This window comes from Aquarana catesbeiana, linkage group LG07, assembly GCF_042186555.1.
Source record: "Aquarana catesbeiana isolate 2022-GZ linkage group LG07, ASM4218655v1, whole genome shotgun sequence".
NCBI classification, from domain to species: domain Eukaryota; kingdom Metazoa; phylum Chordata; class Amphibia; order Anura; family Ranidae; genus Aquarana; species Aquarana catesbeiana.
Window position 1 is genome coordinate 42088213 of NC_133330.1, and position 26220 is coordinate 42114432.

Here is a 26220-nt window from a genome sequence, read left to right on the forward strand (position 1 = left end):
ATTAATGAACTGCGAGCTTCAGTTTGGACAAGTCGTGGTTTGACGCACTCATAAATCAACATGACAGATTTGTTTCAGCGGCTCAGACACCGCTTGTCATTGAGTCACATCAGATGTAAACAGAAAAAAAAAAGGGAAGGCACTAGAAGGAGAGGAAGGGAGAAGGAGGCGCAATTGATCAACAGAATTGGTAAAAACCAACTTTTGAAGTATTTTATTCTTGATCACAGGAAATGGCTGTAGCCTCTTGAGATTTATGCTCCTTCTGCCGATTTTTTTTTCTCTAAGATTCGAGAAAAAAAAAAAAAAAACAGGAAAGAATTATGGATCTTCTCCCCTGTGGCTGTCAAGCTTTCACCCCCTGTTGTTATTTTGTGCCTCTTTCCATTCAAAGACATCATTTTTTTCTCTTTTTTTCTTTTTGGAAAAAGGATCTCTTAACTCTATGTTTGAAGAAATACAATGAAGTGCAGGGCTGCCTCGATCATTCTTGAGTCAGCGAGAAGTTCACCTGCCGCTTCATATTAACCTCTTGCGTGGTTTATTAGACATAGTACGCCTTTGCTTTCCCAGTATTTAGTTTGTTTTTCTTTCTTTTTTTTTTTTATGCCGGGAAGCATGCTGTGAGACAATGCAAGTTCAGATGTACACTCAAGAGGCAGATGAAGGAAGTCTAAGGGCAGGATGGTTGCATACAGTAATAAAATGATAAAAACGTACATTTCTTATAGATTTATCGGCTTGTACGAGTCTCTGGTGTCCTGGCCGGGGCCTACAGCGTCGTCGCAGGTGACCCCATTACCGCTGTTCATTTTCTTTATTGTGATACAAGGGAAAAAAAGAAGATCCATTTGTTGGAAGTTTCAGCACAATGCAAAAGGCAAATCAAAGATTCAGCTTGGCTGAGATAGACAGGAAAGGACCCCTCCTAGTAGCGACACATTTATCCCCCGGAGTGCTGGGGAGTAAACCTTTATGAGGCTGTTTCCTTTTTACATGACTCAATGTTAAAATAACCTCTAGTGTCATGTTTCACGTGTAAGAAGCGTCCATCGTTTCTGATAACTGGATGAAATCACAGCGGTGATAGCTTTAATTTTTTTTAGCTTTTTCTTAAAATGCTCCTCCCATTGAGGGATAGTGTCCAGTTATCATATCTACACTATATTACCAAAAAGTATTGGACACCTGACTTTACATGCACATGAATTTTAGTGGTATCCCAGCCTTATTATGTAGGGTTCAATATTGAGTTGGCCCAACCTTTGAAACTATAACAGCTTCAACTCTTCTGGGAAGGCTGTCCACAAGGTTTAAGAGTGTGTCTATGGGAATGTTTAACCATTCTTCCAGAAGCGCATTTGTGAGGTCAGGCACTGATGTGGACGAGAAGGCCTGGCTCGCAGTCTCTGCTCCCAAAGGTGTTCCATCAGGTTGAGGTTAGTTCCTCCACCCCAAACTGGCTCATCCATGTCTTTATGGACCTTGCTTTTTGCACTGGTCCAAATCATTTGGTGGATGGGGGTTTATGCTGTGGGGTTGTTTTTCAGGGGTTGGGCTTGGCTCCTTAGTTCCAGTGAAGGGAACTCTTAAGATGTCAGCATACCAAAACATTTTGGACAATTTCATGCTCCCAACTTTGTGGGAACAGTTTGGGGATGTCCCTTCCTGTTCCAACATGACTGCACACCAGTGCACAAAGCAAAGTCCATAAAGACGTGCATGAGCAAGTTTGAGAAGGAGGAACTTGACTGGCCTGCACAGAGTCCTGACCTCAACCCGACAGAACACCTTTGGGATGAATTAGAGCGGACACTGCGAGCCAGGACTTCTCATCCAGTTCAGTGCCTGAACTCACAAATGTGCTTCTGGAAGAATGGTCAAACATTCCCATAGACACACTCCTAAACCTTGTGGACAGCCTCTTCAGAAGAGTTGAAGCTGTTATAGCTGAAAAGAGTGTGCCAAATCAATATTGAACCCTACGGACTAAGACTGGGATGCCATTAAAGTTCAGGTGTGTGTAAAGGCAGGAGTCACAATACTTTTGGTAATATAGTATATATACTGTACATCTATATACTATTGGGATGATTCAGCAGTTAAAAGGATATTGATCGTTTTCAAAGAACAGTTGACCTTCACAGCCAGTTGGATTTGGCTTATTGGAGTGACATTGGTAGAGGATTCACTCTGATTGGTTGCCAGAAGTTACTATACTTTACCTTAACACCCAACTCTAGCTTCCAATTCTTCCACTCTACTGATATGAAACGTGCTGCTTTCACTGCAATACTAACCTTTTCTGCTGCGCTGTCTTCCACACAAAATCCATTCTATACAAAGTTGTGCCCCCTTTTCTGGGTTGAGTGAAGCTCAGAGTCACCCAGCCTTCAGATCATGCTTGCACGTTCCAACCGCCCTAAGGTATCTATGACCATCTTCATTCATTAAATCTGTGTGCTCTTTTTGCCTTTTGTGTCAAAGCCCATAGCTGCACTTGCAATAATTGGGTACTGTACAGATAACGAACGCGTGATAACTAGCATTTTTTAAGCAATGAATATCTTTGGTTACAGGCTCCTTTCAGCATGCTAAAAGGTTTCTGACGTGATTGTAAATGATTGCAAAAATGATTAGTAAAAACATGACTGGCCAAGAAAGGAAACAAAATTAAATCGAAACAGAAAATTAGAAACTTGCAACCAACAAGAGACCTCATCAGTCATTTGGAGAACATCGATCTTCAGATCTTTGGTCAGCACCAACAAAAGAAGTCTACCTGTGAATGTTTAAAATTACACTTATGAGCAAAGTTGTAAAGATCCCTTAAAATCCATTACTCTCTATAGTTGCCCGTATACACTCTTTTTTTAGTCTCTGTTAGATGGGCCACACCTCAGCTCCCCCTGTAGCTGAGGCAGCAAGTTGCTGTTCCCATCGCCAGTGATTAGCAGCATTCACCAGGCCAGCCACACAGTGACATCTCACTGCATCTGGCTACAGAGCAAGCGATTCCATAGGGACAAACAGACAGCCTGTTTAGCAATCCTGCCACTGGAAATTTGCTTCTAGTGTCAGAATTGCCATCTGACATCAGCCTTAGCAACCCCGAAGCTTAGTTTGTGAATATACTGGTCAGGGTGCTCACTGATTCAATCCCTGCCCTATCTCTAAGCCCACTGCAGCCATGTCCACACAAATTAGTATGACATTGTAGCAGCTGAAGAAGCCTGGTAAGCATGTCTATAATGGACTATAGATGACTCAGATTAAAGTGGATGTAAACCCTCACATATACCCAGTGAAGTGAACAGCCTCAGGTGATACACAGAGATGAAACAAATCTCCCTACATAAGCTTTACATGTATATCTGCTGTCTTCAGCTTGCTATATTCATTAGAAAGTGCACATCGTGTTTCTCTTCCTGTTAAGCACTGGGTGTGGATTCTTGGCATACACTGTGTGACAGCTGATTGGAGGAAGGGCACACACTCCCCTCCACATGGGCAAAGGAAGGAAGGAATGTGCAGAGCTGTGCTATGAATAGACCAGCTCTCTACTAATCTATTTATAGCCCCCACCCCAACACAAATTTCAGGCTGGTTTTATCTTGGTTGTCGGAGAACTTGTCAGAAGTTATCATGCTGATAACAGAAGAACAGAACAGCAGAAAGACACAGGACTTAGGGCTTTGGAGAGAGATAAGAAAACACTACAGATATATGTGCCTAGGTCCAATTTCATGAATCAGGTTTACATCCACTTTTGGGCTTGAGGACTTATTCTGATTTCTGGGGTTAGTCTTTAAAGTGGACTTAAAATCAAAATATAATTGTTATGCATGAACCCCCTTCCCAAAAATATGGCACATTCAACATAAAAACTAACTAAGGAGTTAGTAGAATGTGGTAGAATGTGGTGTTTTTCAAGGGGTGTGTAACAACGAAATAGGCCTTGTATTTTGATGCAAGGTCTACTCTAAAAAAAAGTATGCGGAGGCTGATAATTTGATGATGTTCACTATTATAGTGCTTGTGGTATTCAAATGAAGATGGGAACTGAGCCAACATAGTAGTAGAAGAGTTTCAAAAGTGTAATTCAGCAGTCCTGTGTGGGTTCCATGTTTGCCACTACCTGTCAAGTGTGTATATATGACTCACTAAAAACGTTGTATATTTTACTAATTATAATTATAGAATAGTTGTTTCCTAAGTTTTGCATCTGTCATGACTATAGACGTTGTGATATTCATTAGTGATGGTCCAAACTTAGAACATTATTAACGAACAAGGATTTTTGCTACCTAGGGTAGATATCTACCAATCTGGTGCCACCCTTACTTTATCCCTGACTTTGAATTTTTTTTTAAAGTTGACCACTGGGCTTGCAGAGAAGTAGACTATTCTTTTAATTGTCTTGCTCAGTGGATTGGAGTGCCCTGTTCTAAACATAAAGGCAGCACACATTATAGCTCTGAGGTTCATCTGTTGTATTCTTTGTCACGTTTCAAAGTGTTAAGCTGTATCTTCCCATTGTGTTAACTAAAATTCAACGTCTTGGTTCACCATTGTCTGCAGTAGTCCCAGCGGTTCCATTGTGATGCCTCTCTGACCCTGGCAACTGGTATTCTGAAACTGATTGTTGGTTGCTAGACTCAGGAAAGCACATCAGCACTGAAGTTCTCTAACCTTAACAAGTTACCTTTGTAACTTCACTAACTTTAAAATCAGAGAATATTTAGAAAAGAAATTCAACCTGTAAAAACCAGGTCAGGCATTGAGACCCAGCAAAGAGGGTGGATCTCCTAAAAGCTTGTTATGTACGTAGTTCTTTTCATTGAGATAAAATAAATTATCTGTGACTGAAGCAACTTTCTATACATGTATTTAATTTGACTAATAATTGCACAACAAATTCTCAACAACACAAGTTTATTCATCTGGTGGAAGCTCAGACAACAAGTTGGTTGAGTATGATATGATATCGTAGATCAGCCCACAGCAGGCATTGGCATTTGATGTGGCAATTTAAAAATATATTAAAGTTTGGTCTTCTCAAAACTGGTATCCAGGGCCAGATTTGATATTAGGTAGCATTCTAAGCCTGTGCTTATAGGTAGCAGAGATAAAAAAGATGGCTTTTCCTGTATAGCAGTTGTTCACACATTTCCTCCCATCGTCAGTAGAACTATAGTCATCTCTTAGAAGTTTAGCTACCCAATTTTCTAAGATGGATTAGGACCAGTAAAGCAAGCTGAAGATTTGTGTAAAAGAGGTTATACTACCTGAAAGTTGTTATTTTGGGTGCCAATGGTGGTCTCTCTAGACTCCAGTGATGGAAATCTGGCCCTACCAGTATCTCAGTTTTGTTGTGACCTGGCATTTCTGAGGGAGGGAAGGAGCACACAAAGCCATAGAAGAAAATAGAGGATATTTAATTTAGGATACTCATAGACAGAATTACCTGCATTCTTCTTACAGCTCTCGGATACTTCAATAATTGTTACACTACTTTTGTGGCTTCCACATTCTTACAGCTGTACATTTACAGAAACACTTACATTGATTATTCAGTGAAAATTGACAATACCTCATCCTTCCTCTCTAGTGATTCCCTGCCACTCCTCCCTCCACCTTTGCTGGAGCAAAATACCCGATGCTTCCAGGTATGGTGGAGCATGTGACCTCTTCCTGTGTGACAGTGCTTGAGTCTAGTATCAATTGATAGGCCCGAGTGATGTTGAAAGACAGAGAGGATGACATCACCATCCCCTCTAGCCTCTGACACCAGCTGACAATGGGTATTTTGCTGCTGCTTGCGATGTTTGAACAAGTGGGAAGAAAGCATTAGAGAGGTATTTCTTCACAGACTCTGTCACTTTGTTCTGGACAGGCAAGTGACATTGGAATTTATTTACTAAGGGAAAATTCACTGTGCATTACAAGTGCACTTGGAAGTGCAGTCGCTGTAGATCTGAGGGGGGCATGCAAGGAAAATAAAAAAATACACATTTTTGCTTGCACATGGTTGGATGATAGAAATCGGCAGAGATTCTGCTCATTTCAGATCTTCCCCCAGATCCACAGTGACTGCATTTCCAAGTGCACTTGCAGAGCGCTTGTAATGCACAGTGGATTTACCTTTAGTAAATAACCCCCCACTGCTCTTTAGGCATGGGTTCGGCTAGTGGTTGCCATTGCATTTTAAACAGAGCTGGGAATTGTGATGGTGATATCTCACCACTATATGAAGCCACCATGACAGATTCACTAGAAGCAGCACACACACTCCCTTTGAAAACTTGTTTGTGTCAGTAGAGAATACAAATCCTTCATACCCAGTTTATCAGAGATGTATAGCAGGGCAGCTTGTCCTGCCCTGGTATGACAGTTTATGTTAGGCTGCAGGGAGTAACCCAAGAAAGGAAAAACAGACTTTTGACAGGAGCTGGAGGGAGGGGAACAAAACTGCAAGTTTTATCAGGATATTTCAGCATTTTAACACTGGCTACTGACCTGTCAACAGAGACCAGCAAAGACCTTTTTTGTGTGCATTCAATTGTGAGAAGTAAACAGAAGGATTGGTATCCTGTGTTTAGTAACTGGGTGGGGAACACAGTTTGGCAACACAGATTCCTCTGAACTCTTTCATGGACAATGCGTCCTGTATACTTCTATATCCTGTCTTTTTGTAACATGGAAAGCTGGTATTAACCTTAGCAGATAGCAGGGAAAGGAACATTTATTAGTTGTTGCAACTTTTTTTCTTTTGTTTGCATATGGCTCCAAGATTTGTGTTACGCGTTCAGCCAAAGACTTACACGTCCGTTTGTAGCACTGTTCTTAGTAAAATGATAGAGCTAAACTGGTAATTGTGTAAGGTATTCTGTATTCAGTGGGGTCAGTAAAGATCACAAGGCCTCCAAATCTCCTGCAACAGTTTTTAGGTGTACTTAAAGAATACTTGTGCCATGGAAGCTGTGCCCGAAAAAGGCAACCAGAGGAGAAAGGATTAGTTCCTAGTATGTTCCATATTATGGGGTTGATTTACTAAGGGAAAATATACTGTGCACTTTCTCCAGAGCTTAGTAAATGAGGTAAAGTTTCACTTTAAAAAAAATACTTAATCACATGCAAGAAAAATTAAAAACAGCATTTTTGTTTGTACATGATTGGATGATAGAAACCAGCAGAGCTTCCCCTCATTTCAGAGCTTCCCCCTATATCTAGAGCAACTGCCCTTAACCTCCCTAGCGGTATTCCCGAGTGTGGCTCGGGGTGAATTTTCATTACCAAAAGAGGTAACCCCGAGCCACACTCGGGATTGCATCGCAGGATACATGTACAGCTTACTTGCCCTGTCCTCAGGATCCTGCGATCCCCGCTGTGTGTGTGCGGCTGCTGTGTCTCCACTCGATCTATCACAGTGTCAAGCTCCGTTACCTGCGAGCGTTGCGACGCACGGGGCGGAGCCCGGCACCAATTTCAAAAAGTGAAAAACACACAGTACAGTACATACAGATTACATTACTGTATCAAATCATTTCACATCCCTTTTGTCCCTAGTGCTTTGTCTAGTGCCCTGTATGCACTTTTATATTATATATACTGTTCTTTCTGCCTGGAAACCGGAGATTGTCCATAGCAACCAAATAGTGTCCCTTTATGTCAAAAGTGGTTTTAGACCAGCTAGAAAACAGCGATAATAAATTAGAATCACTTACAGAATTGAGCAATAGTGATTCATGGGGATATTATTCATCAAACACTGAAAGTGATGACAGCGACAATTCAGCAACTGAGCAAATTTCAGAGTTTTTGATTTGATTACATTATTGAATACATTTTATTATTATATTATTATTTGTTATAATTATTTTTAAGTATTTATTATATTATAATTTATTATTTTGTGTTTCAAACTTTATCATACTCGGGATGTCTACTAGACTCTGGTTTGGACAGATTTAAATGAGTTATGCCCCGTACACACGGTCGGACATTGATCGGACATTCCGACAACAAAATCCATGGATATTTTTTCCGACGGATGTTGGCTCAAACTTGTCTTGCATACACACGGTCACACAAAGTTGTCAGAAATTCCGATCGTTCTGAACGTGGTGACGTAAAACACGTACGTCGGGTCTATAAACGGGGCAGTAGCCAATAGCTTTCATCTCTTAATTTATTCTGAGCATGCGTGGCACTTTGTGCGTCGGATTTGTGTACACACGATCGGAATTTCCGACAACGGATTTTGTTGTCGGAAAATTTTATAGCAAGCTCTCAAACTTTGTGTGTCGGAAATTCCGATTGAAAATGTGTGATGGAGCCCACACACGGTCGGAATTTCCGTCAACAAGGTCCTATCATGCGTTTTCCGTCGGAAAATCCGACCATGTGTACAGGGCATTGTTCCTAAGAATTACAGGCCTACAATATAAAACGCCAAATTTCCATGCAAAACAATGTACCGCTTTCAGCATCAAAAATCCGACATAATCATACCGCCAGGGAGGTTAAAGAGCAATTGCAGTGCACAGTATATTTGCCTTTAGTAAATCATCCTCCTTGTCTTCTTGGGGAGCATCATAGTAAAGGAGATTGGCTTTGCTTCCTCTTGGTAAAGCTTTTGCCCTGAAGTCTGCTATTCTGATGACTTGTGGTGGAATGTTCAAGAAGCAACAGAGGAGGTAGGGGGAGCACAGATTTCACAGAATAAATTAAACAGAAGCCTGGTTCATGGTTGTGGGGAAGTAGTTCAATGTAAAATTCCAATTTAGCCATTAAAAGAAAAAAAAAACATAAAAAAGGCAGCAGTAATGCCTTGCGCTGCAAGTCCCCATGTACATTTTCCTCTCCAGCAAAGAGAACAGTCAACAGCATAGAACTGATATTACCAAGTATCATACTAGCAGTCAGAGGCAGCAGTGCCGAGCTCCATTCCCTGCGTGCGTCGCAACGCACGCACGCAGATATACAGCTATTAGGCTACAGAACAGGAAGAAAGCCACTTGCCTGGAAATTACCTGCTATGTCTCAGGGGGAATTTGAAACAAAAATCACATTATCAGGCCACTGCTTAGGCAAAATGAACATTTTTTTATCTATATAAGAAAACAAATATTTACACTTTTGAGTCTTAGCCTACTCTAGTTAACTTAGAACTAAGGGTAAAACTTTTTTAAAAATTTTGGATAGAGTAAGGGAGCAATAAAACCGCTGTCATGTTTTTTTTTTTTTTTGTCATCTGTATCCCATTGGGGAGAATCGCCGCACAGAAAGTGAGAGGAAATCCTCTAAAGTGAGGCAATCCTGGTTGTCCAAGGTTTGCCAGAACTAGGAAGATATCCCCAGTATTACTGTTCTGGGGAAAATGAAAAATTTGGGATTTTCTTTCACTTTAACTTTCAACAATAATGGTAAATAGGACTTATAGAGAGTGTGAATCTCGGGCACAGAACACAATAAAAAAAAAACATGACAGAGAGAGTCTAATCCCTCTCCACTCTATGCCTACTTTAGGTGTACCAGGCATTATTGCATTAAAAGTCGCAGTAGTAATGGTGGTTGATATTTGTGTTTAGGATGGCTTTTGTGATTATTTTTTATACCATACCCCTATTTATGGCAGGCCTTTACCCTACCATATATTGCCAATGGTTATCACAAAATAATATGCAACATGTTTTTCCATGTAAGTAATAACTTGGCAGGTACTTCTGGCATGGGCTGGATTTATAAGGGTCATGTATTTTTAAAATTTAGATGGTAAACCAACTCTATCATTATTAGTTAGTGCCAAAAATCTATTACTAAGGAAATTTGCACTGATAAAGAATTATCTAAAAACCACAGTGACCCATGAAAGACAATGGCTAGGTTTACACTGGCGAAGGTCCCTACTGCCCTTCTGAGAAGCGATACTATAGCCTTATTCTTGTTTTTTTTTTTTTTTTTTCTTCTTATGGTTGAATAGGTATTTTACATCGCTTTACTACACCACAACCATGAGCAAAGCTCTACTTCATTCAAACTGAAGTCAGTGGGAGCGTACTGCAACTGCAAGGTCAATTCCTGGCCCATGGTTGCAGCTTGTCTCATTGATATCAATGGGCGAGTTTGATTAACGGCACTGCTTGCTAAACTCTATCTGTGGAATTAAAATTGCAGCACCATAAGGCAAAGCTTCTCGGCCACGGCAATATGTACTCAGCTGAACATCCACATTGTTACTTTGAAGGTAGGTGGTCAGGGGAAGGAGAAAATGAAGCTGATCTGCCCATGTAAACAAGGCCTCGGTGCTTTGTGGCAACTGGATAATGGAGAGCAGTGTTCTAAATATGATACAGTTTGAGAAGTTCATTAAAGATTTTTCAGATGCTTAGTGTAGAAAGGGAAACCTTTTGTAGACACTGGAGTGTGATGCATATAGCTGGAAGTTTTTAACACTTACTTGGGAGAATTTACTAACATTTGAGCATTAAGAATATGGAGCAGCTGCGCATGGCAACCAATCAGCTTCTAGCTAGAAGCTGGTTGGTTGCTATGCATAGCTGCTCCAGAATCTGTTCTCTCCAGTCTTAGTAAATTCCCCTTACTGTACTTAGCTTAGATATACTCAAAACTTTTGCATTGACAGGTTCAGAGTTTAATTTTGTTGTGTAAATTGTTGAATCGGCCTATGGAAACCAAAGCATACATAGCAGCATAGCTATGTTTGTAATTTGTCTTAACTAAAAATCTGCTTGGAGTTTGCTGGTATGTGTACATGTATTTACTTTAGATATATAGCTAATTTAACCTTTCCGTGTATGGACAGTATAACTTGTCACTTACAATGACGTACAATAAACAGACTTTGATGTGTAACTTTGGTGATTTGCCAAGTGTTTTTTTAATCCTGTGTATGAGGGACCCACCAATCCTGAAATGCCCCGGACTCCCCATGGTATAAATGCAGCCCTGTCTCTGGCTCCAACGAAACAGTAAGGCCCCTTTCACACTACTCTACTTTTGTCATACTTCCCATTAAATCCTATGTAAATGTTCACACTGCAGGTGTCCTGCTTGCTGCATCTTTGGTGCAGTTTTTCAAAAACGCACCAAAAAGGCATCTTCAATTGTAAGTCAATAGGAATGCATCAAAAGCACATCAGAGTGAAAGGGCCCTAATGGTTTTCTGGGTAAACCAACACAACTGATTCGATTTTACCCTGTAAACAGTTGTCCAATGCTGCGATCCTCATCCATTCTTGATGAAGATGGCATGCTCAGGCAGTGACCATCCTATGTCTATGGTTACCATTGAAGTGAACCTGTCATTTCCACATTGTGTGCAAGTGTCTGTATTTGTCATTTGATCACATCCTTTATGCATGGAGAGTTGAGTTCCTAGGACCAGGTTGTATAAGTGGTTGTGACTTCTCTCCAAGCAGAGATTAAACCCTGCCCTCTTAAGCACCGTACACATGGGTCGAATGTCAGGAAACATTGTCTGGTTTAAAAAAAAATGTCCGACATTCCAGCAGCCGACTGACTCCTGGTCAGCGCTCTCCGCCAATGGGGGAGAGCGCCGATCGGAGTGTTCTGAAGGGGGTGGGGGGGCATCCCCCTGTCAGAACACAACAGCTCAGTGGGGGAGATCGCTACTAATTTTGCATAGTTAGTACAGCGGCTACGACCGAAGATGGCAGTTTTTTTTTCATTCAAAAACAAATAGTGTCCACCACCCTTTACTGCACTAGGCCCCCTCCCATGTAAAATAGCTTTTACATATTATTGTTATATTATTATTTAAATAAGACAATGCAAAGAAGAAAAATGTCAAGAACAGTGATTTGAATAGGAATATTTTTTTGAAGCCATTCAATCAATCTTCCCCAGAGATTGGTCATCCACAGGTTGCCTTCAGAGGACATGGATTGCACAATTGGAATCGCAGAATGATCACCTCTCCTCCATTAGTAGTACCTTCAATGGTCAAGCTGTTTTATGTCTCCGATCAAAACTTCCCTTGATACAGTTTGTAAAGAATTGTTCTCGGTTTTTAAATCTACAGACAAGGGGGAATTTCTGTAGCCTCACAATGATGTGCCTTGGATTCCCATGTCACAAAGCGGGTTACTGTGTGATCAGATTTGGGCATTACATCCAATTTAGATGAAAATTTAGATCTTAGTAAGTAGGCTCATGTGTAAAAACACAATGTATGTAACAAAGAGATCAAGTTGACACATTTATACAATTCATCATCCTTACTGTGTCATTGACCTCGATTGTCTAACAAACTAAGGCCACATTTGTCATGGGTGTGTTTTATTCAATTTTACATACCTATTTTAAATAGACAAAACTTAATGAAATTGTTCTTGATGGTAAAGTTGGTGAACAAAAGGTTTTCTGTGAGCATTCACATGTGTGCAACTGAAAATGCATGCATTTTATCACTGCCTTGTACTTACAATTTTATCAAAACATCAGTGCTTGTTTTTATGCTTTTTTTTCTCAGTCATGTTACTAGAAAAAAAAAATGAAAACATTGACATTTCCTGTTGTTACATGTGGTTTCCCGTGTGAAATACATGCTAAGATGCATTACGCTATATTTTAGTGCATTTCTATTTATTACATATGATATATGGCATGTGGACAAATGCACCAAAATCCAGCAAGTGGAGTTTCCTAAGAATCTAACGCAGAATTATAAATGGATACTTAAAGTGCACCTGTTATGAGAGAATGATTGGAGCTACGATTGAAAATGAAAATTCTTGGTGATGATCTCAGATGATCTGTCTTCTATTCTTGCGAGTCACAGACAAGTAGCGAATGAAAATCAGAGAAAAAGTAAACATAGCAGCCAATCCAAATTCATCTTACATTGGCCTGACTTCAGCAAAATAAAGTATACTTATTTCTGCCCTTATGGAGGTAGCGCTTCGGTACTTTTTCTAAAATGACGCCAATCTCTATCTCTATGTTTTGCCAAGTCAGTGATTTAAAGTGGAAGAAAACCCTGAAGTTGGCCATACATGAAATACCTCTGGTTCAGCAGGAACCGGTGAATTTCAATGCTTCTATAGCCATTCCCATTCAGGAGAAGTCGATCTCGATCTGTTGATTTTTCACAAACCGGCTTGTTGGCAAATTTTTTGATGCCGGGGAAGTCTCCCTGTTAGAATACAATAACACAGCGGGAAGGATTTCCCCATCCACCTCAAACGTGTGAGGAAATTGGTTCAGTTTTTTTCAACTGAGTAGTGCATGGCCAAATTAACTATAACTATTCCTAAAAAATGTTCCCTCCTCCTGCTTATCCATGTTACCTCTCCCCTGTAGTAGCCACTCACAAGCACAGGGGATTTGGAGCTGTGGGATGATATACTGATGCAAAATCATGACCATGACAGCCAGGCAGCTGTGGAGACACGTAGGCTAAGGTTTCTCCTTGTGGCTTATTCACCTGGGCTAGCCTGAGTAGTGGCGATCCTTTACTCTTGACATTTACTAGACCTCTGGATTGGTATCAGGATATGCCTGAACCGCAAGTTCTGGGACACAGGGATATGCTTTCACCTGTACTTTGAGCGGCGCCAAAAGCAATATAACAGATGACAGCCAGGCAGTTATCAGTCTCTGATACAGAGGTCAGCAATGGTAGCCTGTATAGTCCATTCTTGACAAGTTGCTTTAAATGGTTTGAACATGTTCTCCATATCATTGATGTATTTCCTCCCATAGGTGTACAGCAAGCTGTGTTGAACATCGACATTTGAATCATTATAGACACAGATTTGCTACATAGTTGTTCACTGTCTTACAAGCAACGTATTTGTTAATAAAAGTTGTCATCAATTTTAATGAGCTTACCCTTAGTTTGTATAAATGGTCTTTCTGACAGACCTGATCTAGATCCCAAAGTGAACAATTTGTGGCCAAGCTAAAGGCTAGCGATCAAATACAAAACCAAGGTAAAAATTTATGTTCAGGCAGGCACTACCCAAGCTTACCCCCCCCCCCACAAACCTTCCTCTTCGCTTATAAAACATGTTCCAGCATTGATTTTTTTTTCTTCCACCTTTTTCTGGCAGTGAGAAACAACTTGTAAAATTGTTGCTGGGACAGTACCAGGATCCCAATTCCTACTGACATGAGCGCTCCCCCAGAACTACATCTCTCAATAGCCCATTCCCTACACAGTGGGGTTGATTTATGAAAAATGTAGCAATCAGAATCTGGTGCAGCTCTGCATAGTAGCCAATCAGCTTCTAACTCAGAAGTCTCAAACTGGTGGCCCTCCAGCTGTTGCGAAACTACAAGTCCCATGAGGCATTGCACAGCTGACAGTTACAAGCATGACTCCCACAGGCAGAGGCATGATGGGACTTGTAGTTTTGCAACAGCTGGAGGGCCGCCAGTTTGAGACCCCTGTTCTAACTTCAGCTTGTTCAATTAAGCTTTGACAAAAAAAAAACCTGGAAGCTGAGTTTCTGTGCAGAGCTGCACCATATTTTACCCTCTCCAGTTTTAGTAAATCAACCTCGGTGTGGACAGGATCTTTCCCAACATTATTTTGTTGGGAAAGAAATCAATATACATGTGGAGGGGGATAGGCAAAGTTCTATAGCCCAGCTGACAGTGCTGCTTAGATTTTCAGAACAGAGAAGGCAACTGTGTTGCCAACCCAAAGAGGAAGTTGGTAGACAAAATTTCTGGCAGATCAACAGGTATTTTTCTGCACTTGCAGTATTTTTATTTATTCATTACAGGTATTTGTATAGCACCAACAATTTATGCAGCACAAAACATACTGTACATTCACATCAGTCCCTGCCCCCAAGGAGCTTACAGTCTAAGGTCCCTATCCCCACAAAGACATATATCAGGTGCCAATATGGACAGGAGCCAATTACCTACCAGCATGTCTTTGAATTGTGGGAGGAAAATGGAGTACCCAGGGGAAAATGCAAACTCCAATATTGTTCTAACCAAGATTCAAACCAAGAACCTCAGTGCTGCAAGACAGAAGTGCTAACAAAAAAGCCACTGTGTTTTAAAGGAATAAAAAAATAAAGTAATGGGCATGTATTGCAGAGATCTGAATAGGTTCAGAACTTTGTAAGGTCTAAAGTTAGAGTTGGATAAAACTAGAGTAAAATATTGAAGCAGCACCTAAACACTTTAGCTTTTTTTTTATTTAATTAAGCAAACATAAAGCACAAATAAAAAGTGATGTATAGCTGCCAAACAACTATTTGGGGATTTAAAATGAATTTCCACAAAAGTACACAAGTGTAGCAGCATTTATTGTCTTTCTCAATTAGTAGAACCATTCTGCCATTCAAAGAAAAAAAAAAAACTTAAACAAGATCCTCTTAGAACGTTTAATCAGAGTTTTCTTTTTTATTCTTGCTTTTGTTTAATCAGGTTTAGTTCCACTTTAAATGTCGAGATTGTCATCTAAACAGTTAATCTGTTTTCTAGAGCAGATACGCTTGGAGTGTGTATAAGATCTCCACCTTGATATTATTCCCAGCAGATTGGGGATATTAGATAATTTCCTTCTATTTATTGTACAACTGCACCATGTTATCTCTCTATCTCTCAAATAATTACCGAGCAAAACTATAGTATTATTATGGTGTTTTTTTTTTTTTTCTTTCATTTTGTTTCCTCTTTGGGCTTGCACAATGAAAAGCCAGACACTGGTGCAATGTGTTGATGTTACAGACAACAAAAGTTTTTTTTCTCATCCTCCCATTGTGCGATAAATATCTTAGAGAGATACTTATCACGTCAAATACCTTGTCTGTGTCCATGAAGAACAAAGGAGAACGAAACGTAGGGAGGTTATAGGAAAACGGTAAGGAGAAGGAAAAAAAAGCTCCATCTCCTAGCCGCCCAGTACATCAGTCTAGAGCCTGGAGTAGAGGACGTATTAAGCTCTCCTGTTGAAGTAAGATGTTGTTTGCTAAATTATGAATGTGTGTAATTAAAATCGAGTCGCTGTTTCTATGAAAGATTTACAATGTTATTTCATCGTTTGTCATGGCTAATTAACAATATTAGATGAAGTTTTTCTTCTTCAAAGGTCTGATTTTTTTCTCATTTATTTATGTCAGAAGTGATAAACAGAGTACTTAAAAGCATCTCGGGCGGTGCGCAGAGAAAAGCAGCATGCTTGCTTAACACCTCCAAGGTTCACGGTTCGAATCCCAGCGGAGACAGGCAGCTCCGTCTCCTACAATGAATATAATTAATGGTTTCAAAGTAACCGGTTATAGGACTTTATTTTATTATTTTGTAGGATGAAGTCGTAGTTTTAGGATGTTCGGGGGGGGATGGAGCACATCTAGGTCAAAAGGAACAGTTTGCCAGTACTTTACCTGTGTTGTTGATATTTATACAGTATGTACCTTAAAGCTTTTTTTTTCACTCAATAATTATTCATTCTCCTTGACCTAGGTTAGCTCTGCGGTTTCTTTATTTTATAATATTAAGCCGTCCCACTTTACTTTGAAATGGTAGTTTTCCATTTTCCGAAGAGTCAAATTTTGCATGTTCATGAATCACCTCTGAAACGACCTAAATGGTTCCTTAGAATACAGTAGGGTCTTGTTCTGCAGTTGTTTGGGACTTTGGGTGGCCATTGACTTTGATTGCATATACATGTCAGAAATCCTTCTCCAGTCACAATCTATCCACTGTTTTAAATTGGTCATGAGATTCTCTGGTTCCTAAACTGGATCTAGACCTAAGATGGGTGTTAAATATGAGTTCATTACCCAATCTTGACCAAATAGACAGGATTGGGCAACAAAATAAGTATTTGAGTTTCTTACAAAATTTGGTCAAGAGGCTTTTCTACCAATTGCATTGATTAAAAAATTGTTAAGTTGCTCATAACTAGTTGCACAGAGATTGGCCACCTGTTTAATTTGTTTGTCTAAATAACAGTTATATATATTTCTATTGCCTTAAAAAGGCAGGTTAACAAAAAAAAAAAAATGGTTTCTTGTATGTCATTCTTGGAGCTATTGGTGTCAGAAAGGTACACCTGCTTAAGTGGAGAGCTACGGTTAAAATGGAAGTGAAATAGCACAGGTAGCAAGATCGGCTGGGGCGACTTTGACACCCTTTGGGTACCTTTTAAAAGTTACTTTAAATAGAGTACAAATACTAAAAGGCAGAGATTTATATACTGTATATTGTATTTTTTAAGTAAATATTAATGGGTGCCCAAAGGAAACCCATTGTCACTACAGCTAATCATGGAGTGATGTTGTAATAGATGTGTGTATATAATATGTGTGCCTGTGTGTGTGTATATATGTATGTGTATATGTATATATATATATATATATATATATATATATATATATATATATATACGATTGTGAGCACTGTTTTCTCAAAAAATGTTTGATAGGTCATTCCTCTTAGGCCCCTTTCACACTTATACGACCTGTCCCACGATTTTGTACTGCAAAATCGCATGACAAGTCATTCTCCATGATTTTCAATGACGACCATTCATATTGGCAAGACTTTAATTCGTGCCGACTTCAAAGTAGTCCCTGCACTACTTTGGTCCAACTTCCATGCGAGTTGATGTCCATAGACCTCAATGTTAAACCCTCAAGTAGCATGCAATTCGTACCTGAATAATATAGACACGATTTCAGTACGACTTTGTTAAGTACAAGCAGCTTTTTGACCCTTTAATGCCAAAGTTGTGGCAAAGTCATACAAAGTAGTACTGGTCCCAAATCGCGGCAAAATCGCGCAACTTTGAAGTCACACAAGTGTGAAAGGGGTCTTAGGCTTGTTCACAAAAGGATGGGGGGCAAAAATTGAATGCAAAGTGCAGTAACCCATAGGGGTTGATTTATTAATAGCATATAGACTGTGCATTTTGCAGTTGCACTCTGCATGAGCAGTTGCTTCAGAGCTTAGTAAATGAGCAGAAGCTCTGCTGACTACTATCATCCAATCATGTGCAAGCAAAAATGCTGTTTTTTTTTTCATTTTCTTTGCACGTGATTGGGTATTCTTTGTAAAGTGAAGCCTTACCTCATTCACTAAGCTCTGGAGCAACTCCGCTTGCAGAGTGTCTTTAGTAAATCAACCCCTAGGTGTCCAGTCACAAATCATTATTTGATTCTGAATCGGAAAGTTCTGATCAGCTGGTCTATGATACTGTACTTTGCACATAACCATTGCTGTGCTTCCTGTCTTACTGGGCAATCCTGTATGGACTGTTTATTTCTTTTCATGCCAACTTTGTAAGAACAATGTTTTCATCAGCTTGTTGCTCACCAACTGCTATGAACTACAGTTCCCATAATCATCTCTTCTAATTGACTGGTCCATAACCTGTAGCTGCCTATGAGGGGAGCTTTAATTCAATGACAGCAGGGGTGCCAAAGGTTTTCTACTCCTAGCCAAGAGGCATAAAATAATCGAGTTTAGACAAGTCTTTACTCTACAGAATGCCAAACCTAGATAAACAGAAACACTTTCAGTTGTAGGTCCCCCATTGATCGGAGGATCTCTTCAGCAGCATGCAGAATGCGGACCTTTCACATGTTTAATTCTTTACTTCCTTTCATTACAGCAGCAGCAGCAGCAGCAGCAGCAGCAAGTGGCTACGCAGCAGTTGGCTTTTCAGCAACAGCTCCTACAAATGCAGCAGCTGCAACAGCAGCACCTTCTGTCACTGCAACGTCAAGGTCTCCTTTCTATCCAGCCGGGGCAGCCCGCCCTTCCACTGCAATCTCTCGCCCAAGGTTTGTACAAACACAGCTCCTTGATTTTCTTCTTTCAGCCATTGTGTTCTGTAAGATATAAGTTGAAGCAAAGTAGTGATGTGATGCGAATTGTAAGCAGTAAAATGAATTGTTAGTCCAGCGATATGATAAGATATACGCATTCATGAAATTACCATTGGGATACATATATATATTTTTAACAATGCGGGCATGAAAACTTACAATTGTACTTCCCCACTGTGAATGTTTATGCACTGAGCCAAAACCACCCTTAAAGGCACACGAATGATCAGCTTGGAAATTCCAGTGTAGTCAATGGATTTTCCACCAAGAACAACTGGCACAAGATCAATGCTTTGATGTGAAGGGGCCCACAGCCATTGCAATAATCCAGTGTCTGTGGAAGCTTTCAGTTATGTATGAAGGCATATGATTATCAAGAATGGATTTCAATCATGTGTCCCCAATTCCATATTTATTCCTCTCCCCTGTAACCTCATATGGCACATCTTTGCTGTAGCAGTAATGGCACACATAAGTGTAGCTACTATGGCACGTGGACACACACTTTTGCACTAATGGCAATAATTGTGGTGGATACGTGACAACATCATACTACTAATTCATGATGAAGGGAGTAGCTGTAATACTGACTGTCCCTGTGGCATTAACATGCACGCTCACTTAAAGAGGACTTGTACTTTAAAAACTGTGGCCACAAAAAAAATGAAATCAAGGCCTAGGTCACTGGTTTTGCCTGCAGGCTCCCTGCAGCTGATCCTAAGTCTTGATTATTGGTTATCTGATGAACTGTTGCCTGTTGGTGTAATGATCAAGAAGCAGCAGGACAGGTGAAGAAAGCATAAATTCACAGAGAGCAGGGGGATCCTTGCACTACAGCTCCCCCTGGTACAGCTTTCTCTCCAGCAAACCCTCAGAAGAACAATGAACAGCACAGGAGTAATATCACAAACTCTCAATCCACATATTGTGAGAATAGCAGCCACCAGAGGCAGGGGTGGATGGGATATGACTTAGATGATCTCAAACTGTAGATAGGCAGGCTCCAGGCACAGGAGTACCTAGGAACAGTCACATTTCACAAAGCACACCCCAGCTTCTCAGGAGAAATTGTAGCCAAAGGGTAGATTTTTCAGGGTACTACTTAGCTACAATTAACTTTCTAGATATTCCTTAAAGGAATGCAAAGAATAGATCTACATTAACAATTACTGCGGCACATTTCATCCTTTCCCGCAGCCCTGCTGAGATGGGTCACTGTGGCAATTAAAAGAATACAGTTCCTGTGGCACCTGGTTATCCCTACTGTTACACAAATGAGAATAATTACTATATCACTCAAGAGAATTATCATTAGGGCGTACAGGCCCCTTCCCTTCAGAGCGATGCCAGGACTTTCTAAATGGATTGATTGGCTAAATATATTTTAAGCCTGACAAAATGGTGGCAACCTTGTTTGCACAGTAAACGCAGTGGTGGAGAAGTTCTATGTGATAAAAGCTGAGGCAGAGAAATAACCTAGATTACAGAACAGTTTCTAGTCCGCGATGGTCATTAGAAGTCAGCTGCAACAGTGAGAGTATTTGGGGCCTCTGATGCATCACAAATTACAGCTGCTTGAAAGGTAATAAGCAGTGTGTCACTGTAGTGGGTAATTTAGTTGTAAATACATTTATTGATTTGCTTTCTACTATAATGCGTCTATAGATGAATGAGCTTGTAAGGGTATTTGTATTGCAAGGTAAGGAATTATGCTGTGCATATCCATACATAAAAAAGATTGCATCTAATTCCTTACTATATAGCCCTTAATGGTTATTATTTTGAGACAAGGTTTTAAAACTAGATCATGGATCACTTTATTTAAAACTGTTTCCAGCACTTTTAGGGCAATGTTGTTGTTTTTTTTTTTTAATATAAAACCACAGTTTAGGGCTGGCTGCTTGCAGTCAAGGAGGGAGTCCGAACAAAAATAGCCAATACAAAGCAGTACCAGCTGTCTTTTCCCTGCAGCTCGGGGTTATGGGAAATAACACAGTGGGGGTTATTTACGAAAGGCAAACCCACTTTGCACTACGCGTGCACTTGGAAGTGCAGTCGCTGTAAATCCGAGGGGGACATGCAAGGAAAATAAAAAACAGCATTTTAGCTTGGACATGATTGGATGATAAAATCAGCAGAGCTTCCCCTCATTTCAGATCTACCCTTCAGATTTACAGCGAATGCACTTCCAAGTGTACTTGCATTGCTCTTGTAGTGCAAAGTGGATTTGCCTTCCGTAAATAACCCCCAGTGTTTGCATCCAGGGTGCAATCATGTTCTACTTCTGCAGGATAGTTATGATCATTTCCACTTTCTCTCTTGCTCAGCTGTAGTGCTTATGCCTATGTGGGAAAATATCGATTAAATATCTAGATGCTATATGATTTAAATTTGCAATGCTGTGTTCAGTAATGGGGGTAGCCTACCTTAAAGGTGATGTTTCAGTTATGAATGGAGCCTGGTCGGTGACCCACTGCCTTTCAGTATGTCTTGAAGACTCCAGCAACATAATCACTCTGCCATTGTTCTGTTAACGCTGTTCCTGCCCACTTTAAGGATCTAGATGTTCCAGACCACCTTCAGCACTCACACACTAATTCTCCATGATCAGAAAAAAATAATGAAACATCCAGCATTGAGAATGGTGGCTGCAGAATGTGTATAGACCTTAGCAGTGGAATCTGCAAGAGATTCTGGTAGGTGGATTCATTCTCCAGCATCTACCATAAATGAAGTATTTGTTTTGTGCAGGCTGGTCTTTAAAGCGAACTCCCACTTTTGCAGTTGAATTTGAGAAAATATATGTTTGTTATGTGTTCCCATTCACACAGCATACCTAAAAGAAAAAAATATTTTGTACTTTTTTAGATGTTTCTAAGGAGACTCTGTCATGGCTGATTCTAATGCCGCATACAGACGATCGGATGTTCCGCCAACAAAACCGTGGATTTTTTTTCCGACGGATGTTGGCTCAAACTTGTCTTGCATACACACGGTCACGCAAATTTTGTCAGAAATTCCGAACGTCAAGAACGCGGTGACGTACAACACGTACGACGAACCGAGAAAAATTAAGTTTAATAGCCAGTGCGGCTCTTCTGCTTGATTCCAAGCATGCGTGGAATTTTGTGCGTTCGGAATTGTGTACACACGCTCGGAATTTTCGACAACAAGTTTTGTTGTCGCAAAATTTGAGAACCAGCTCTCAAACATTTGTTGTTGGAAATTCCGACAGCAAATGTGTGATGGAGCATACACACGGATTTTCCAACAACAAGCTCACATCGAACATTTGTTGTTGGAAATTCCGGCCGTGTGTTCGCGGCATAAGGCAGACTGTAGATTATGCGATGTTCTTTCCTGCAACCTGCGAAAGAAAATTGTGAAACCCTGTGTTGATGGGGGATTCCCATCCGCGGAGCCATTGTGTTCTGCCAGCATCAGGGGGCATGGGGAGCTGTTCCTGCCAGGATCATACTATGAATATTGCTAGTGGCTATATAGCCACTGACAATAATTAGGTGATAGAAAACTGACATGCTGGGTGTATCCAAGTCATTTGATGAATTGACTTGGGTACAGTCAGCCTGCCCATAGATGGTTCGAGCCATCTATGACTAGCTTAAGAATTTCTGGACAGTCTCTCTTTGTCTTTGTACCTTAACTGAGGTATAGCTTATTAACATACAGTGGAGGAGGTTTCTAAATTTTTAACCCTTTGTTAAGCCTGGTACACATTAACAGTTTTTTTTCGTTCGACCCAGCAGGTTCAATGAAAAAAAAACAGCAGATCTGGTCGGAGCCGCTGTACTAACAGTCCGATGTTAGTACAGTTATCTCCCCCACTGAGTTGATGTGTTCTGGCTGAGAGCGCTGATCAGGAGTCGGTCGACTGCTGGTTTTCCAGGATGCTCGTTTGACAGAAGCCGGCCAACCAGACGGACCGGCTGACATAAAAACGGGCCGAATGTCGGCCTTTTTTTATTGATCATATTTACCTAGATGGCTGCAGCTGTCCCCTGCCACCTCTAAGACCGAGAACTGAGCAATCAAACACCGCTGATCCCTCAGCTCTCAGTCTTCATTGAGTAGAGAGCTGGTGACTACACCGCCTCTCTGCTCTGCCCCTCCAATGCTCACTGGAGGGCTGAGCTGTGGAAGGGAGGGGATTGGGTGGCTTGGGCTCTCAGCAGCTCACTGAGTGGCTGAGCCAGCTGCCAGTCCCGACTTCTGGGCAGAACCTGACCATATGGTTGGAATCTTTTCAGAGCCTAGACTGGGTTTGTGACGTCAGCCGACAGTGGGTTTTAGCCCGCTGTTGGCTGCTAATAGGTCACAGGGGTGCAGAAGGAATTGCACTCCTGTGATCCATAGGAGAAGTACAGCCAAACATCCCCTCTGTGTTCTAATCCTGTGTGCCCCTGTGTGAGTGATTTATAAAAAAAAGAAGCCTTCTATACCTCATTTCACAGCCCTTCTCAGCGATCACATGATCGGCTGGCTTTCTCCTCTCCCTATCTGACAAATGCAGCAGGCGGGGCTGAGATTCCCCTGCTGAGGTCACTCTGAGGAGAGGAGAGAGAGAGCCAGCCGATCATGTGATCTCTGAGAAGAGCTGTGAAATGAGGTATAGCAGGCTTTTTTTTTTTTTAAATAAATCACTCACAGCGATCTTCCCTGCTGAGCTGTTGTGTTCTGACAGGGGGACGACTCCCCCACCAGAACACTCTGGGAACCTGTCGGCCACTGGTTTTCCATCATACACTTCTGACAGAAGCCTGCCAATTGTCTGCTTTCTGTCGGACCGGCTGACATACACACGGGCCGAATGTTGGCCGTTTTTATTTTAACTAGCCGATGTCTCCTGGCATTCGGCCCGTGTGTATGGGTCTTTATCTTGGGATGAATTAGCCCTTTGTCCTCTTGCAGATCTCCAGCTGCTGATTGAGTACAATTTCCAGAAGCAAAGCTTGCCAGAGGCTTCAACTGAACAGCTTGGGTTGCCACATTCTATTTCATACTGGGTTCTGCTGAGAGCGGTGTATGAAAACTCGTAACCGTGGGCTTCCAGTGAGATCCCACTTTTCATCTTGGAGCTGCCAAGAAAATAAAAGTTGTGTTTTGATTGGTCACTCTACTACATGCAACTATTAATCCATAAGTGACCATGATCTGTAGATTCAAGTATATATAAACCTAAGGTCAGAATGTGATATATTGCAGCTTACCTTTAGATGTGGTGGTTGCATTTTTGTTCTATATTTTAGGCTACATACTATTTCTTTAAATACAGAAATTCCTGTTTTTATGGTAGAAAACTAGTGTCCTTGTAGCTTCATATTTACTGAACTGAAATTTCAAACAACGTTATCTGCGTTCCCAGCTATCTATGTAATGGAGGTGTTTGTAGTCCAAATCAGGAGAGCAGCCTTGGACAACAAAGCGACTCCTTAATTGAGACCGATAAATACAATGCAGTGAGTGGATGTTGTTACCATATGACAGGAGGTGTGTTACTGGCAGGTTCAGCAGGTGAAAATAAATGAAAAAATGCCTGTAAAAAAAAAAAAATAGTGCCGGCACTGCATCTATAGACTGGTAAGCTGCCAAATATGACATGTTTGTTTTTAGGTTTGGATATACTCTAATATTATCAGGCACAGTTTTCTGTGCAGCGAAAACATGAATTCACTCCCTATTTTATAACAAGGAATGTGCACCTGTTCTCCTAGATCACTGGGGTACTAAACCTGGAGAGTGCAAAATCTGGTGCAGCTCTGCATAGACACCAATCAACTTCCAGGTTTTAGGGCTCATGCACACAGGACGTTTTTACAGCTGCTGTTAGGGGCATTTGGCGTTTTTTTTTTTTTTACTGCCTCGAAACGCCCCTCCATCTTAGCCTATGTGTCCATGCACACATAAACTGTCAGAGGCATTTGGAGGCATAAGCGTTTAGTAGCAGTAAAAAAAAAAACAGCCAGCCTGTGCTTCCAGGAGCAGAAAAAACGAGCTGTAAAAATGAAAAACGCCAAAAAATGCATCTAAACGCATTAAGCCACGTTTGACGTTTTGAGGCATTATAAAGAGTGTTTTCACTAAAAAACGCCCAAAAACGATAAGGCGGAAAAACGCTAATGTAAAAACGCAGCTAAAGCGCTGCTGTAGCGCTGGTGTTTTAAAACGAACTGTGTGCAGGAGCCCTTATTGTAAAAGCTTAATTGGACAAGCTGAAGTTAGAAGCCGATTGGCTATCATACATAGTTGCACCAGATTTTGCACTCTCCAGTTTTAGTAAATCAACCCCACTTTGTTACTAACAGCGCAGGTTTTTTGCTAACACTCAAGGAACCAGTCAGTGTTATTCCCAATCACATGATCACCATGACAGTCACTGTAAGTTTACAAACCAACCTGTAAACTCTACGGGGAGGCAAGAAAAGTTGGCTTTGACCCCCAACTGCTGCACATATGCATCCAAGGTGGCGCAGGTTGTTTGCTGAGACTATGCTTCCAGGGTACTGACCAAGCTGTCACCAACAGCTCTCAGTCATGGCATTCACATGGTAGAGAAGCCATGCCGCCTCCTCAGCATTAAAGTTTCACTTAAAGGGCCCCCTAACGAGCCTGTTTTTACCACCCTCCAACCATAACTGTAAACTAGGCCTTACTGTCACCTGATTTCATAAAACTTATGTTTTTAATATACACTCCCAAATGATTATTCAGAATTTTTTGGACAGTTGATCTTGTTCAACCTTAGGCCAGCCATAGAAGTTTCGAATCTTGGCCGGTTCAGCAGGAACTGGACAGAATTCGAACCATGTATGGGCAGGCTACAACTGGCCTGACGTATTATACATGCTATTATCGCTAGAAGCTGTTATAGCTGCTAGCAATGATTAATGCCTTTTCCCGGTGGGGATGGCTTCCACTGCCAGGCTCTGCAGAAGGGGTTCCTCCATCAACACTGACTATGTTAATGGGGAATTCAAGAGATTTTCTTTCGTGCAACCCGTGTTTGCAGGAAAGAAATTTGCTCCATCTATGGCCGGCCTTAAAGAAAGGCTAGCTGTGGAGGTGTATACAGTGTGCCTGCCTGTTACATGAACATGCATTCCAAGACAATACCAGCGTTTATGTTTAATTAAAAAAAAAAAAAAAAAATGTTTGTTTATATCATTCCTGCATGACCAAACGACATTTGCTGTCCATATCTAGACTTAGTATTTTATGGTGTTGACTGCTACTACAGGAAGACAATTTGCTTGCATATTTATGTCTTGTGCGGGAGAAGCAAGTGTTAATGTACAAGACAATATTTCTGTCCTCCTGCGAGCCATTAGCACAATTTGATTGTTAGCTTCTTGACAAATTA

The 26220-nt window shown here is 40.9% G+C and overlaps 1 protein-coding gene across 23 annotated transcripts in view; it reads left to right on the plus strand.

Moving 5' to 3' along the window:
* The window catches only part of FOXP1 (forkhead box P1), a 1122086-nt gene that overhangs the window by 979001 nt on the left and 116865 nt on the right, over window positions 1-26220 (plus strand). For 17 of the 23 annotated variants that reach the window (XM_073592053.1, XM_073592052.1, XM_073592059.1 and 14 more), the window contains one exon: window positions 18626-18797. In XM_073592053.1, coding sequence (XP_073448154.1) covers window positions 18626-18797 — 172 coding nt within the window. The remainder of the gene's footprint in view (window positions 1-18625; window positions 18798-26220) is intronic. The other 6 variants (XM_073592058.1, XM_073592063.1, XM_073592064.1 and 3 more) reach the window with 2 other exon arrangements.